At 36.3% G+C, this 16,297-nt stretch overlaps 1 protein-coding gene across 1 annotated transcript in view; it reads right to left on the bottom strand.

Moving 5' to 3' along the window:
- Window positions 1-8,005: 8,005 nt before the first annotated feature.
- LOC122042893 (protein FAM135B-like) overlaps window positions 8,006-16,297 on the bottom strand; it is a 71,847-nt gene continuing 63,555 nt past the window's right edge. Inside the window, exon 15 of the mRNA XM_042603281.1 lies at window positions 8,006-8,569. Within this exon, the coding sequence (XP_042459215.1) occupies window positions 8,279-8,569 (291 nt within the window). The 3' untranslated portion in view covers window positions 8,006-8,278. The remainder of the gene's footprint in view (window positions 8,570-16,297) is intronic.

Here is a 16,297-nt window from a genome sequence, read left to right as displayed (position 1 = left end):
TTATTATTATTTTAAATATTTTTAGTAATTTTCACCTTTTTAGTATTTAAGGTATTTTTGATATTTTAGGTTTTTTTAGCATTTTAGATATTTTTGATAATTTCTTTTTTTATATTTTGAGCCCATTTAATAATTTTAGAATTATGAGTCTTTTTACTTTTTATTAGGACTCCTTTTCTTCTTTTACAAATTAGGAAATTGGCATCTATATGTTAGGATTTATTTCTTTTATTGGGTATTAAGGTCTAAGTATATATAAACATATATTTAGTTGTTAAAGGGATAACGCCTTTATTCTTAATAATATTTGTGTGTGAGGGGGGAGGGGGGGCACAACCTTTGGTCAAGATTTACTAAGTTCGACTTAGTTCGAGTTGAGTTTCGATATTTGAGCAATATGTTTGTTGACGACATTAATTAGAAGAAGAGTTTGTTGAAGAGGGAGATTGTTGGTGCTCAGGTCAAATTGACCTAGATTGATTTAGTTTGGTTGAATAAAAAATCCTAGTGAGTCATGATTGATCAGACGACAATCAAAAATCCAACAAGGAGTTCGAAAGTGGAGAAGTCCAAGTAGATCATGACTAACAAGACACTTGGCGGTTAAAAATCTAATAGAAAGTTGATAAAAGTGAAGTCTAAATGAGTCATAAAGGACCAAACACTTGGTAAAGATAAAGTCCAAGTGAATCATAGTTGATTAGACACTTGGTCGTTGAAAGTCTAATAGGGAGTTGGCAAAGGCGAAGTTCAAATGGGTCATGGAGGACTGGACACTTAGCATGAGAAGTGAAGTTCAAGATGACTTGACATTTGACAATGATGGAAGTCCTAACAGATCATGAAGTATCAAATGTTATGCACAATGAGAGAAGTTTAAACAAATTAAAGAGGATCAGATGTTTGACAATGATAAAGTCCTAACAGGTTAAGGTTGATCAAATATTAGGAATGAGATGAAAAGTCCAAATAAGTCAAGGAGGAACAGATGTTTAAAAATAAAAAAGTCTTGGCAAGTCAAGATTAGTTGGATGTTAGGCATGAGAAAAGAAGTTCTAGCAAGTCAAACCGACTAGATGCTAGTTAGGTGAAGTCCTAGTAGGTCAAATTAACTAGATTTTAAGTAGGTAAAATCCAAGTACATTGAACTCAATTGGATACTAGGCAAGGATGAAGCCCTAGTAAATTAAGGTTGACCTATATTAATCATATGAAGACGTTTCAGAAACATGGGGATCTCTTGGCATAAGCGAATTCAATGTTAAAAGTGTTTTCAGCATTGTGAGTAGTTCATCAGTCAATTACTATGAATAATATTTTCTATAATAGTATTTTTCAACCTGAAACTATAATGTTTTATAGTCTACTAATATAGGTGTGTCAGTAGAAGCCCTTAAACCTCGAGTTTTGGGTTTGAGGGGGTTTGAAGGGATTTGTTGTAGTTCAGTTGATTGTTAGGTATATGCGCAATCGATTGATGATACTATTGCAACAAATAAAATATCCAAAATTTGGTTGATCAACTTGATTTATCATCAATAGATTAATAGGTATTATTAGTCAATTGATGACATTATTGTAACAAATAAAATATTTTGAACTTGATTATGACACTCGATTTTGTTTATCAAAAGTTTATTGATGGTAATGAGTAGTCGACTATTTTGGTCAAAGTTGAATTAGAAAGAGTATTCTGTAAGTGAAAAAGTTAAATTCAGAGGGAACAATTGATTAATAGGTGAAAAACAGCCACCACTTGAAGCAAGGAAGATTTCCTAGAGGATTCGATGCTGATTCTTAGAGACTTTAAGGGGAATTGTTGTTGCAATCCAAACCTTCAAAAAGCAATCCAAACCAATCAAATAGCAAGCAAAGTAAAGATCACTTGTGTAAATTATTATTTATATTGTATTTCATTTTTCATCTTTATCTTTATATTTTATTTGTGATGCTTATATAAGAATAAGTTTGTAAGAGATTTCTCTGTCATTAGAATATATTTGGGAAGGATAAAGTTAGTGCTGATACCGCTAGGAGGCTAGGTTGTGGAGTAGGAACCGAGGGTTTTGAATAGAGTCATCAATTTGAGTTAGGGTCGTCGAGTTGGCTTGCCCCGCCAAACAATTTAAGTAGGTTGGGTTGAAATTTTATCAACTCATTTAAAGGTGGGTCAAAGTGGGCTAATCCGCCTAAGCTCGCGACCTGTGCAGGTCAACCCACGGCGGGCTTGGATTGGCCCACGCGTTGAGAAAAAAAATAAAATTTTCTTCAAAACTTAAAACTAAAATAAAAAATTCAATGGGCTCGTGGGTTTGATCCGCTTAATTTGTAATCCAAACTTAAAAACATTAATTATATATATATATATATATTATTTTCTCATGGGTTGGCTCATCATTCCCATAACCCATCTTAAATTGGGTTGGATTGGAGATTTTTCAATGCACCAAGATAACGGGTTGGCCCGCCCAGCCATGCCAAATGGTCAACCCGCCACGGGCCGATCCACCCCGCTATGGGTCAGCCAGTTTGACAGCTCTAGTTTTGAACCAACATAAAATCAAGGGGTTATGTATTTGTGTTTGTTTTTATATTCTCTTACTGTATTAACATCTTGTAGATGAGCACATGATCAACAAAATTGCAAGAACCTCATTGCTTCAAATGTGATATGTGATGTCATTAGCCCTAATAAATGATATCATAGCGAGGCTTTTCTTCATTGAACTGACTGCCAAAGGAGTACAACATTAGAGGAAGAAGAAAGAGGTGAGTCTTTGAGTCCTTATATACCTAACAAACGATATTATAGGAATAAGACAAGACAAATGGACCATATAGATGGATTTGAATATGACAATCGAGTTCCACTGCCCTTCGGATTAGAATATTTGCTTAATGGTATGCAAAAATGGAGATATTTTCTAAATGAATATAGAGGAGTGGTTTGATCTCATAGAGAGATTTGAAGCTCCAAAAGATAAAAGAGGAAGATCGCTCAAAAGGAGCAAATGAACTAAGGATCACGTCATGAAATCTGAGACACATGATAAGGTAATCAAGATTTTGATTAATTTGATGTCTAATGATATCTTATTAAAATTAGACAGATATAAGGATGCAAGTGATCTATAGAGCAAGTTGGCCAAGCTCTATAAAAATCCATTTGTAGGATCTTGTTCAATGCTAGAGAGGGTGAATAACGTAATAGAAATTTCTCTTTTTTCTATTATAGATAGTTAAAAACACAATGGAAATAATAAAGAATAAATAGAAAGGAAAACACAAGAAAAACACAGTATTTTCACTTGGTTCCCAACCCCTAGAGTTAGTACATATCTCCTTTTCAGAACTCTTCCAAAGGCGGAGAAATTTCTTATAGATTTGTAAGGCTCAATCACAAATAAGATAGAAAGAATATGCGATATAATAACGAAACAAGTGAAACAAAACCCGTAGGATTGGATCTAAATCCCTAAGTGTCGAGACACTCCTCCTAGCGCTTCTCGGAGCACACGAGCAAAAATTGGAGCACTTTCTAAACACTAGCACAAAAATGGACGTTTACAAGAGTTACTGGAAGACATTGCCTTGACTCCCCCTTTTATAGAACTTGATCGTCACTTCCTCGGTCGACCGGAGGTCGGAAGCTATTGAAGTAGCTTCAAACTTGTTCATCATCAAAATAAGTTTTTAACCACTCGGTCGATCAAACACACTGTTTTCCCTGTGATCAACTAAAACTTAGCTGAGACCAAACTCGTTCAGACTCGATCGGGTTAACTTCTGGTTGATTGGACTTTTCGATCAACTGGACTACCTTTCAATCGATTGGACCATGAGTTTGGTGACCCAAACCAGTTCCCAACTGATCCTGCCCAAACCTTCATCTAGCTATCGTTTCCTAAAAAAAAAAAAGAAAACAACAAGCAAAACCTAGTACTTGGTTTACCTAACCTACTAGGTTCATTTGCTTAGAGTTTACTCCTACAAGACTTCTCTCTTTAAGTAATAAGCTCCTAGCTGACTCAACTTGAACTTGTTTGTCAAGCAATCAACTCCTAGCTGACTCCACTTAGACTTGATTCACCTAGCTCCTAACTATAACTTTTCTTGATTGGTTCTTAACCAAGATTTAGCTTCTACCTGATTTCCAATCAGGACTTCAGTTGCTTAGATCCACTAGAACTTAGTCACTACCAAATATCAAGTCCTACTTGGACTTCTCACTCATTTCCAACCTTCAAGTCAAGCTTGACTTTGCTTGGACTATTTACTTAACTTGATCAACCATGATAAAGTTATGTAGTCACCCTTTATCAAATTTCTTTAGACATATTGTTCAAACAAACACTCAAACTGTGGAGATAGATTACACCAACAATCTCCCCCTTTTGATATTTGACAATATGTTTAAGTTAGGCTAAATTACTTAGCCTAACATTTTTCATTTATGAAAAATTAGAGAATTTTAGGTTAACACTCTTTTCTCCTCCTTTGGCACACATCAAAACAATGTAAACTCTTAAGGGCACCATTGGTGTTGCACTAACAATTGAGTTTGGTAAACCATAGATAAACTATATCCCCTTAACCCATCTTGAAAGACCATTTTATTTGTTGCAAAGTCATTTTCAAAAAATATATTGTATGATTTTATAAAATGAATTTAAGCATTTTTCTAACAAGAAAGGAAATTTGAAAATTGAAAATAGCTTTACAATTTTTGAAATAGAAGAATAATTTGAAAATAAGGAGAAACCATCAAGTTGAAAGCATCTTTTTGGAAATGTTTTCAAAAACAAATATTTTGAAATAAATTGAAGGAAAGATTTTGAAGTATAGTTTCAAATTCTGTTGAAAAAGAAATTTTTACAAGTATTTTTCAAAAAGATTTGAAAATTTTGTAAGGTATAATTTTTAAGCATATTTTCAAAGTTATTTTAAAAAAAACAAATAAATTTTTAAAATTTGTTTCAATACTTTATTTTGTTAAAAAAATCATTTAAAAACTTGGTCTTTCAAGAGAGCCTCCTCCATAACCTAACATCCCTCTTACGACATCCTTATTAATGACAAGGAAGTCATTCTATGTTTCTTAGAGGTTTAGGTGACCTAAGGATCTAGAAGCTAAGTGTAAGTCAACAACAATCATTTCAAAGATGTATAGATTTTTAAAATATAGATATAATACGCTCAATCAAACATGAAATATCATTCAACATCATTATGTGAATCACTATTTAAAAAATAAATAAATAAAATATTCCTATAAATTTTTGAAAACCTTTTCCAAAATATTTTCAATTTAAGTTATCTTAACGTCCCACCCATTTTGTATCTCAATACATACAACTAAGGTAATCTTATATGTTTTATAAGATGATTATTCCAATTTTATTGATTTAGGTTGAGTTCTAAGGATTATTTGACATTGCGTTAGATTTAGGTTTAATCATCGATCAATAAGTGCTTATTTCAGGTTTCAACTTCCAAATCATAGTGAAACATAGTGACCTTCTTGGGTATTGGAGCAACAACCACTTCTTTAGACAAAGTTGATTCGAGAAATCAAACACTTAACTAATCTATTGAATCCTAGTTTAACTAGTCTAGGATGTAGTGAGGTAGCTTCAGCCAATTTCACTTAGCTAAGCAAACCAAGTAGGATACTCCTTATCCCAGCTAACTACCTAGACTAAACTTTCCTAACATATTATCATCTCGCTCCACCCTAGTACTAGTTAGACAAGTATCAATCAAACCTATATTCGTTGTTCTATATTTGTCATATCTATCCATTCTAAGATAAGCAATTAATATCAGGGATAAAATGTATAGTATATGAGACATGCCATATTGCAGTTAATTAAAATATGCATGAGAAGATTGCTTCATTGTGACCCAACTGTTGAAGTCGCTCGTTAGGGCGAAGTTTTCCATCGTCGACCTCCAATTCTCGAAATTCTCTATCTCATATAGTGGAGGTTCGTAGAAGCATCGGCCGAGCTTTCCTTTGTACTCCAACTTTTCTGTTCTTTTGTATAAAAAAGAAAATAATAATAATAAAAACTTTAAGCGCAAACCTCTAGCTTGCTCCTCAGGCAGTTAGACTAGTGAAGAGTCTCCCGCTCTGATGCCAAATTATAAGATCTTGTTCGACACTAGGGTGAATAGTATAATTACAATTTCTCCTTTTTCTATAAGAGTTAGTTAGAACCCCCTCCCCCGATTGGATTAGAAGCTACCCCCATCAACATACACCGAGTGGGACATCAACTCCTTCCCCCACCTTAATGACCGGTTGCCCTTCGGCAATACGGAGCAACTGCAGCATCCTCACGTGTAGGTTCAATATTAGTCGCTAATTCAGTCCCATCCATCCTCTATAAACTATGATCAACAGGTGATTTTGGCATCGATTGTCGATCTAAGAGTTGAGAATCTTGCCCTGAAAGTTGATTGTTCGTGACATCGCAATGCAAATGGTAGTGCCTCATGCGTCGGCAGGTTAAACAAAATTTGAATTAAGATTCATAGTGAAGGGGAAGATCTACCTTTATGCCTCCAGGAAAAGTTATAGGGATGACGACTGGTGACTTCTTTGTAATGCCCACCTCCACGAGAACTCTTGCATAGTTGCTCAACACATGAATCGTTCAACGCTCCAATGGGAGGTTAGGAATTTGCACCCAAACTGGTAGACATTGAAGCACCTCCCTTTGAAACAAGAGCTCATTCGGCAAGTGCTTAAGATATAGGGGGTATCCAAGTGCAATATACAGACCACCACGTGGGACTTGTTCATAATTCTCACCATTTTTGAATTTGAACATGAGTCACATTGTCTGATGAGCTTGAACATCAAACTCTACTTCCACCACTTTGCCATGGCATTGATGGCCCGCCACCTAGGGAATCATCTTACAAAGCGACCAACCAAGCAATCACCCACCATAGCCTTAATTGTGTGCACATCATCCATCTCCAGGGTGACCCGCTCAATAGTTTGTTGCATAAATTGTAGGGCATTCTCCTGATCGAATAACGAGTTTTGGTTTGCAACCGGTTGTCGTGTTTGGTTTGATGGTTGGGTTGCTGCAGCCCGTCTCATCTCCACCCCCTACTCCCTGTTCCTCGCCATCTTTGGCAAGGGAACAAAGATAGTAAGTTATCAAAATACAACTCTTGATCAATCTAACCATGGACTGATTGCACTAGCATATAATTCTTCCTAAATGATAGAGTTTCCTTGTCTTTGTATTTGAGGGAGGTGAACATGCTAGCCTGCTTGGTAATGTGTCTTGAAAATCCATTATGCATCAACCATATATCAAAATGTTCATCCCTTCTATTTGTCAACAATGAAAGAGTACCAAAATGCATTGGGTGTGACCAAGCTGAACTGTTGAATTTCTCAAGTTTTTAAAACAAAAAATCATCTATGAATTTTGATAGTTTTAAAAGTGTTTTGTAATTTCAAAATAATAAAATATTTAACATATTTTTAAAAAAATAAATAAATAAATTTTTGAGAATGTTAGAAGTTCATTTTATAATTTTCTGGATCCTTTTTTTTTTGTGACTTTTCAAGTTTTTTTTTACTTATGCACTGTGTCAATAAATTTAAGGTGAATAATTACCATAAAGGAAAATGACACCTCTCATTTAAATTCCAACCGTAGAAGCAGATGATGTTTTGTTGATGCCGTTGACATAAAACAAATGGATCTCATGCATTGATTACTTTTAACTGCTGTGACACACCACATGCATCCTTTGTTCAATACCATAACTTGCACTCGATAATGCCCATTGTTGCAATTGAAGTTTCTCTAAAACCAGTTGGTGCGGTAGAATACAAGAGAACATTCAATCATTCATCAAGTAGCCCATGAAATTGGTGCAACTTTATATCCTACAATTGAAGTTTATCATCAATTTCCACCATAGTTTCAAATCACTGAGTTCTGCTTGCTCTGCCATTAATGACAAATCAACAGAACTATGCTTGTAATGTTTTAATAATGTTATCGAGAGAGTAAGGTACATAAAATTTGATCAACACAGCAATTGACCGTGTCACATCATGGACATAATTATAAAGACAAATACATCTATTAGAAAGTCCCAAATAATTGTAATCAAGGGAGGAAAAGGAATAGCTCCGGATAATTTTCAACATGCTCGTGTAGGTTCCATTTCAGCTTGACAGTTGACACTTGCAAAGTAGGCTAACAGAAAGTTGCATGGAAATGGTTGGCTAAAGGAGAGTTTGTCAAAGAAAGTACTCCGGGAAAGACCACATGATGAATTTTGCAAATATGTCAGACTCAAGAAATTCTATGTGTGCAGCACGGCCAATGTAGGTGTTCAAGTTTTTTGCTTGAGAAGATGTGTCAAAATTCACATCACACCGCATAAACACTCGCCTTTCATGGGAGGGAGCGCGTATCTGATCCAAGCAATTGTTGAGCATTTCCATGAAAATATGTGCCTTCTTTGATTGATCCAAGGAGGCTGCCGGGCACAATTCAATTCTGGCAGAATGATAAGGAACGTAACCATCCTGGAAGAAGCACCAAAACCATACAATCAGCTCAGAAAACATTTATTGTGTAAAACTTTTTATAGTTAAAAATGCAGCAGAAGAAGAAAATAGTAAGCGCTTGAGCATTAAAAGTCAACAGCTTTAGAATAAACTAACCTTATGTTTGGTTCATGAAATGAAATTGAAAATGAATACAATTCCTTGGAATTAATTGGTAGAATAAGTGATTGAAATACATATTTTTTCAATTTGGTAAACAAAATGGAATAAATGGATCATTTTTCATCCCAGTGTTTAATTTGTAGAAAGTTTTTCTCTTTGATGATAAAATATTTCAACAAGCTACATGCACTTACTCGCTCAGCCATCTTTTCTAATCAATTCACCAATATAAGTTGGAACCCATACAATTCACCCAGTTTACTTTATGAAGCCCCTCTGTTGGTGCAATCGTGCACCAAGTGGTTTGCTATGATCAAAAGTTTTGATGTTTGAGCAAAAGATTTAAGTTAGGTTTTTCCCTAGGTATTTGATATGTGTGTTTCAATATTTAGAGATCTCATGGCTCAACGAGGTAAGTATATGGATGATGGCTTGGTGTGACCAATGTGGCACACTCAATGGCTTGAAGGTCCAAAGAGATTAGAGAAAGATGGTTTGGGACATCTGAGATTAGAGTCATGACCTGATTGATAGTTCAATGGATTGAAGTTTGTAGAGTTCGGAGAAGGTTATATGAGGTAGATCGACTTAATGTAGATGAGGAACATCGAGATAATGAGGATGACAACCATTGGGGGTGGACTACATAGGCATGAGGCATGAGGCATGAGGCATGAAGGATGACACTAGGGGTGTGTTTGGTTCAAGTTATCATGTATAATCTTGGTTATATGATTACCAAACCTTGGTTATGTGAATACTTGGTAATCACATAACTAAGATTATGGTGAATAAAATATAACCTAATATTGTTTGGTTTAACTTAGGTTATGTAACGAAAACTTGTTTGTTTGAAGGTTTTAATATATAACTTGGTTATGTTTTTTAACTTTATTATTATTCTTTTTAACTTTACGATTTTCTCCTTTTTTTGTTTTTGTTTTTGTTTTTGATGTTCGTTTTTTATAAGTTTATGTTTTTCATTTTTTTTCTTCTTTTTATTTTTTTAAGTTCATTTTTCTCTTTTTAGTTTACGTTTTTTTTATTTTTTTTTACATTTTGTTTAGTTTACGTTTTTCTTTTTTTTTCTTTTTTTAATTTACGTTTTTCTCTTTTATTATTATTATTATTATTATTATTATTATTATTATTATTTAAGTTTACGTTGTTTTTTACTTTAAAATAAAATTTTCGGTATAAAAAATTTTAGGAGTATTTTTGGTTAAAAAATTTCGTTAAACCCAGAATCAAGAAAAACCTTACTTTTCTGAGGTTTTCCGATTTCAGGTTGCATGCCCCTTTTGTTGACGTGTCGAGCATAGATCATTACTTAGGAATCGCTGATTACCTAAACCAAACAGGGTTTTCGTTGATAACCTTGGATGGATAACCAAGGTTATCAAGAATAACCCCCAACCAAATACACCCTAGAAGTCATAGGAAATAGTGGCTTCAAGGTTGGCGAAATAGAGTTAGTTAAACCATATTTGAAGCTTTGTAATTCTCTTAGCCTTCCTCGTAATTTTTGTAATCCTCCTCTAGTAATTGACTTTCTAGGAGTAATCTACTAACGGATCATAAGTCATGGAGTAGGAGCTTAAGAGTTGTCGAACCAAGTTAAACAATTGTGTTAGCGATTGTGGTAAGTGTGCGTTTATGTTTTCATTCCTGTTACGCTAATCCTTTTCGTGACCTTGCTATCAATGCAAAAGTAGATAGAATAGCAGTTATAGGTTAACGTTCACTATTCACCCCCTCTAGTTGATCATGCATTCTTAACAAGTGGTATCAAAGCATAGTGCTCTTTATTAGACTAATCGCCAAAAAGGCAGATTTATGTTGGCTAAAAGGCAAGGAAACTTCCATCATGCGCCGAAGACTATGAAATCCCACCATACCATAAAAATTTTGGATTTTAGAAGGATTGAGTGGAGCATTGGTTTTCAATCAACTGTGGAAAAAGTTCCACCATGCTTTGGAGGTATACATGACCTAGAGATGAAGAGGGCATCAAAATTAGGAGAAAAGATAGAATTGAGTGTTGGGACCTTGACGCCCGCTAGAGGGGGGGGGGGGGGGGGGAATAACATCTCACCCAAATCGATCGCTTCTTCCTACACTTGTTAGTTACACAGCGGAAATACAAACAAACACATAGAAAGCTAATCTAAATACAAGACAAGAAATGCAAACCAAACTACACGATCATTTAACGTGGTTCGGAGATTAGGGCTCCTACTCCGCGGCTGTCCGTAAGGTGGACGATCCCGATCCGTCAGTGGATGACTCCCCGGAAAACCTCTGGCTAGCTCAAGCTCCTTGTCGATGGAGAAACCTCACCACAAACACTTGAATACAATCACACCGATCACACGAGGGCTTGGGAGACTTTAATAGGCTTTAACCAAGTCTATTTCGTCAACCTCAACCAAGCTCCCAAGTCTTGGTTATATAGGTCATGGGTTGGAAAATCCCGCTTACTAGTCGACTGCCAAAACTATCAGTCGACTGCCCTCTGTGGAAATTCGATCGTTACAGCTCAACGGCTCGATACCAGCCCTCTGTTCGCTTCCAGTCGACTGGTGCAGTAACACTACAGTACTTCTACAGTAACCCTAATCCTAGGATTTTACACCCGAGTACATTCACTCAGCACTCGTCCTCGCCCGGCCAATCTAGACCTAGCCTTCTAGCCTCCTCCATCAGCCTTGCGTCCCTCGGATGTCTCCCCATCCTTCACGTCTTGCCTTCTGGAACTTTCATCGGCCTTGTCATTGTTGTCGGGTCTTCCTTTGCCAAGACGTCGCACCTCCAGGACTTCATCCATTGTCAAGTCACACTTGGACTTACGTTGCCAAGACTACATGCTTGGACTTACACCGCCAAGACTCATCCTTGGACTTTCCTCCTTTGCCAAGATCACACTTGGACTTTCCTTGTTGTACTTATATCCTGCACACTCACAATGCGTATTAAATACAACAATAAACCTAACTTAAACCTTTGCCCAAACATCAAAATTTAGGGTACCCAGATTGCTCCAACACTGAGTGCCAATTGAAGTCATATGACAGGAATAAGAGAATTTAGAATTTTCTAATGTTGGTGGTGCCCAAGAGGAACTTGGACGAGATAGATGAAGTTTGTAAAGATGCAAGAGATTTGTAAAAGAAAATTATGCATATTCTTTAAAGGCCCGAGAGAAAGGGGAAAGTCCACCATGAGCCAATTAAGAAAGCGTAGGAAAGTGACGAGGAATCCGAAATTCCACAAGTGGTAGAAGAGGAATAAAATAAAAGTTATAGACTCTCTACATTGGATGGATCGAGTGGGGAACCATCCACCTCTCCAAAAGTTGAAGAAAAGTCCATATTGTCAAGGAGAAGCTGGAGATTTGAACACCACCAGTATAGAGACAAGAGGCCATATTGTATATTTTGAGTGCAACCAAAAATGTAACCTATAAGAATAGGTGACTGATTGCCAATAAGGCAAGTAAAGGAGATAATTCCTAAAGTTGGTAAATTGAATCATGTTTCATTTAAATCCAAGTTGTAGGAAAAAGGAAACCAAGAACAAGCATATATCATTTGTTTCATGTGTGGAGAAAGAGGACACTAACATATGAAATGCCTAAGGAAGGAGAGGTGAAGACGAAGAAAATGAGGAGTCAGAAGGATAGATGCTCATGTCAAGGGGGAGCACCAAAAGTAAAAGGGGAGGCAATCCCTAACTTGAACTTTAAATAATTTTAGCCATTTGCATACACAAAACTATGGTTTCAAATATCATGATAGGTCTAGGGTTAGAATTCTTGATAACTCTAGGAAGAATTTTCATGATAGGGGTTACCTTACCTAATATTAGGAAGGTAGAGAAGAACCTAGGCAGATAACTAAAGAAGGGTAGACACATGCTTAGGAATAGTTCTAGGAACATCTAAGAGGCACATGACAATTCTAGGATGAGAAAACTAGAATTGACAAACCATACCTTAAGGGAAAAGCTTGTGGACCTAGCCTAGAGAAGTTTGTTAATGGGCCTAAAATCTTAGATGTAATGCTTGGAAGACAAAGGCCCAAGCATGATAGATCGAGTTTGCCATTTTGATCGTGGTATTCGATTATGGTTAGGAGATTGTTTAGAGAGAACCATGTCACAATGACATTAGGATCTAAAAGGATGGCTAACGTTGGTAGCTCTCTAGGTCTTTAGATCCCAAACAAGGATACTTGGGATACTAGAAAGACTCCATAAGATGTGTCAATGGGTTTGGAGATAAATAAAAATCCCAATCCTTGGAGATTGGCACATTAAAGGGGAGTTTCATGCAAGGAACATATGACAAATGCTCATGAAGTATGAAATTGAGATCCAATTTATGGTATGCCAAATTAATTGATGCAATGGCCGTATTCCAGTTTGGGTTTGGTAGATACAATGGATGAAAGCCAAAATATACAATTCTAGATCAAGGTTCATTTAAATAATTTAACTAGTTTTGGGTTTTATTTCTAATTTGAGATTAGAAAGGATTTTTGGAGAAAATTCATTTTCCAAGTGGATATGGGTTAGAAAAACTTCTTCGCAAAATTTAAGAATTTTCGGAGGTTTGTATAATTTTATAGAGTTTCTAACAATGGTATGGTTGAATTTTATAGAAACCCTATTTAGAAACTAGTTAATTAGAAAAGCATAGGAAGATGTATACCTCCAAAGCTTGGTGCTAAAAAGATGAATATAGAGTTTCAACCTAGGGAAATGGCCATGGAACTTATGATTCATGTAAGGAAGCCATTTAGGGTATTTAAATTCAAGTTGAGGATCATTATACATGAGATCACTAATTAGGACATATTAGTGCATCTTTTAATATATGGCAAGGGGGAGAATAAAGACAAGGTTTAAGCGGTAAATCTTATTCTAGATTCTCTTAAGTTGGGACTAAGAGGAACCTGATTTGAAACTTTGAGGGAGAAGAGAGAAAAGGTTATGGGAACCTTGTTCTCCTCTAATGATGGATTTGAAAATTTCCTAGCTCTAAGGAGAGCTTAGGTGAAGGGGAAGCCTAGGAGTAGGCCTCAGTGCATAATATTGTGTTCATGGCATGTGCATGAGCATTTTGATTAGAGCCGTCAATTTGGGTTAGGCCCGTCGGGTTGGCCCGCCCCGCCAAACAATTTAAGCGGGTTGGGTTCCAATTTTATCAACCCAAGTCCACCGTGGGCCAACCCGCCTAGGCCCGCGACCCGCGCGGGTCGGCCCGCTCGGGCTTGGGTTGGCCCGCCGGTTGAAAAACATATGTAAGTTAAGTTTTAGGTCAATTTATTATCTTTCTTTGTTATAATTTTGAAATAAAAATAGTACTTTTTATCCAACATAAGTATTCATTTGTGTTCATTTATATTTAAAATACATGTTTATGTATATATTTAATTGTAGAAAACTTTTTCGAAGTAAAATGTTGAAGATATAAAATATTTTTTAATTTTTTAAAAAATTTTTGATGGGCCCGGTTGGCCCGCCAAACCCGCAACCTGCCTTAGAATGGGTTGGATTGGAAATTTCCCAACCCGCCAAGTTGGCGGGTTGGCCCGTCTGACAGCTCTAATTTTGATGTTGTTGTTTTGGTTTTTGTAACTTAAATGGATTGTCAAACATCTAAAGAGATTGTTGGTGCAATTGTGCCCCAAGTGGTTTGGTGTGACCTTAAGTTTTGATATTTAGGCAAATGGTTTAACTCATGCCCTATGTATTTGATACATGTATTTAAGTGTGCAAAAACTTGCAGGAACACATGAAACTTGGACAGCTCGTGGCTCGAAAAGGTTGAGCATATGGTTGATAACTTGGTGTGGTCAAGGTAGCAATCTCAATGGATTGGAGGCTTGAAGAGATCAGAGAAGGTTAGTATAAGACATCCAATGGACCATAAGACCAAGAGCACTGAGGTGGTGTTGCAACAACTCTACAATGATGACTTGGCACGACTAGGTTAGCAACTTGATGGCTTGAGATCCGTAGAGATCATGGAAGGTTACATGTAGTAGACTGAAGGACCACAAAACGAGGAGCATAGAGGCAACGAAGATAATAACCATTAGAGGCGAACTACGTAGGTATGAGGCATGAAGGATGACATGTGGAGAAGTCATGGGGTCAAATGCATTTGAGGGATATATAAGCTAATAGGAGATGATCGAGGGTGAAGTCAAGTTACAACAAGTAAGACTCTGGTGAATTAAGCATTGAGTGACATATATCTATAGGGACGAGGGTAGAAATCAACATAGGTAGACTCAATCTTAGAAGTGGTTGGAGTTATTGGTGTCTAGAAAACTCAATACTTCAAGGTGTTCTAAGGTTTATGGTTTGAAGAGTCAATTGATGATGTACATCAATGACTAGGGTAATTGATTGGCTCTAAGAAGCCAACGAAAAGAATGATTTTGTTCGTAGTTGAATCGATTGAGCAGTCAACTAATACCTACAGTTGAATGATGGTAAGTGAAGAGTGAACTGCTAGTTGATGTGGAAAGCAAAAAGGAGCAATTAGTGTGCAACAACGCTTGGATCACAACGGAGCAGTTGATTGATGATGCACTAGGCAGCAGATAGACTTACAGTAAGGTTTCAAAGGCTATAAAAGGATGGTTTTGGGGTGGATTCAAGGTTAACGAAATATAGTTGGTCAAACGTTATTAGAAGCATTGTAATTCTCTTAGCTTTTCTCTCTTGTAATCTTTGTAATACTAGTACATGTGCATATAAGAGTTTTCTCCAACTCTAGTAGTTTACCAAGAAGGACAAAGTAGTGGCTTTCCGAGAGTGATCTACCAACACATCATAATCTATAGAGTAGGGGCCTGGGGCTGCTCAACCATGTTAAACAAACTCTTAATGATCGTGGTAAGTGTTTTTATGTTCACATTTCCATTGCGCTAATTTCCACTGCGCTAATCATTTTTGTGACATTGCTAGAGCAAAAGTCGATAAAATCACTAATGATCGCTTTTCACCCCTATAGCTCAGCTATCAGGTCCTAACAACCTAACCCCAGCTAATCAACATGGCCTGACACTCAGACCACACAAGCTCCCTTTGCTTGTCCAATCCACTTCACCTTGATGTCCAGCAAGCCCCCAGTCTACTTGACTGGTTAAACATGTTAGGCCCATTTGAACAATTCAATCCACGCAACCCATTCACCTCCATATGGTTCACTCAATCAATTTAGCATGTTCAAAATATATATTTTTACAGAATTAAACAAAGTAGCAATATACATTCTTTGGAAAAATAAAATAGAGCAGCAACAAGTATTCATTTGAATCGATTAAAGAAATAGCTAAGAGTGGATGATTATTGTATTTTTAAAATTGATTATAACATATTTATCTCACGACAATACATAAGGAATAGCAAACTATTTTTATGAATCCAATGCAATAATGTTTAATTAAAGGTGAAAAATACTATATTATAGCATAAGCAAACTCTACCCATTTAGCAGAGGGCCAAAGATGAATGCAATGAGAAGTAAAAGGACAAGTTCCTCACTAGAAAGATTTTTTATCACGTAAT

Source organism: Zingiber officinale, chromosome 2A, assembly GCF_018446385.1.
Source record: "Zingiber officinale cultivar Zhangliang chromosome 2A, Zo_v1.1, whole genome shotgun sequence".
Classification (NCBI taxonomy): domain Eukaryota; kingdom Viridiplantae; phylum Streptophyta; class Magnoliopsida; order Zingiberales; family Zingiberaceae; genus Zingiber; species Zingiber officinale.
The sequence above is the reverse complement of the archived record's forward strand: the minus strand, read 5'-3'. Positions and strand labels throughout refer to the sequence as shown.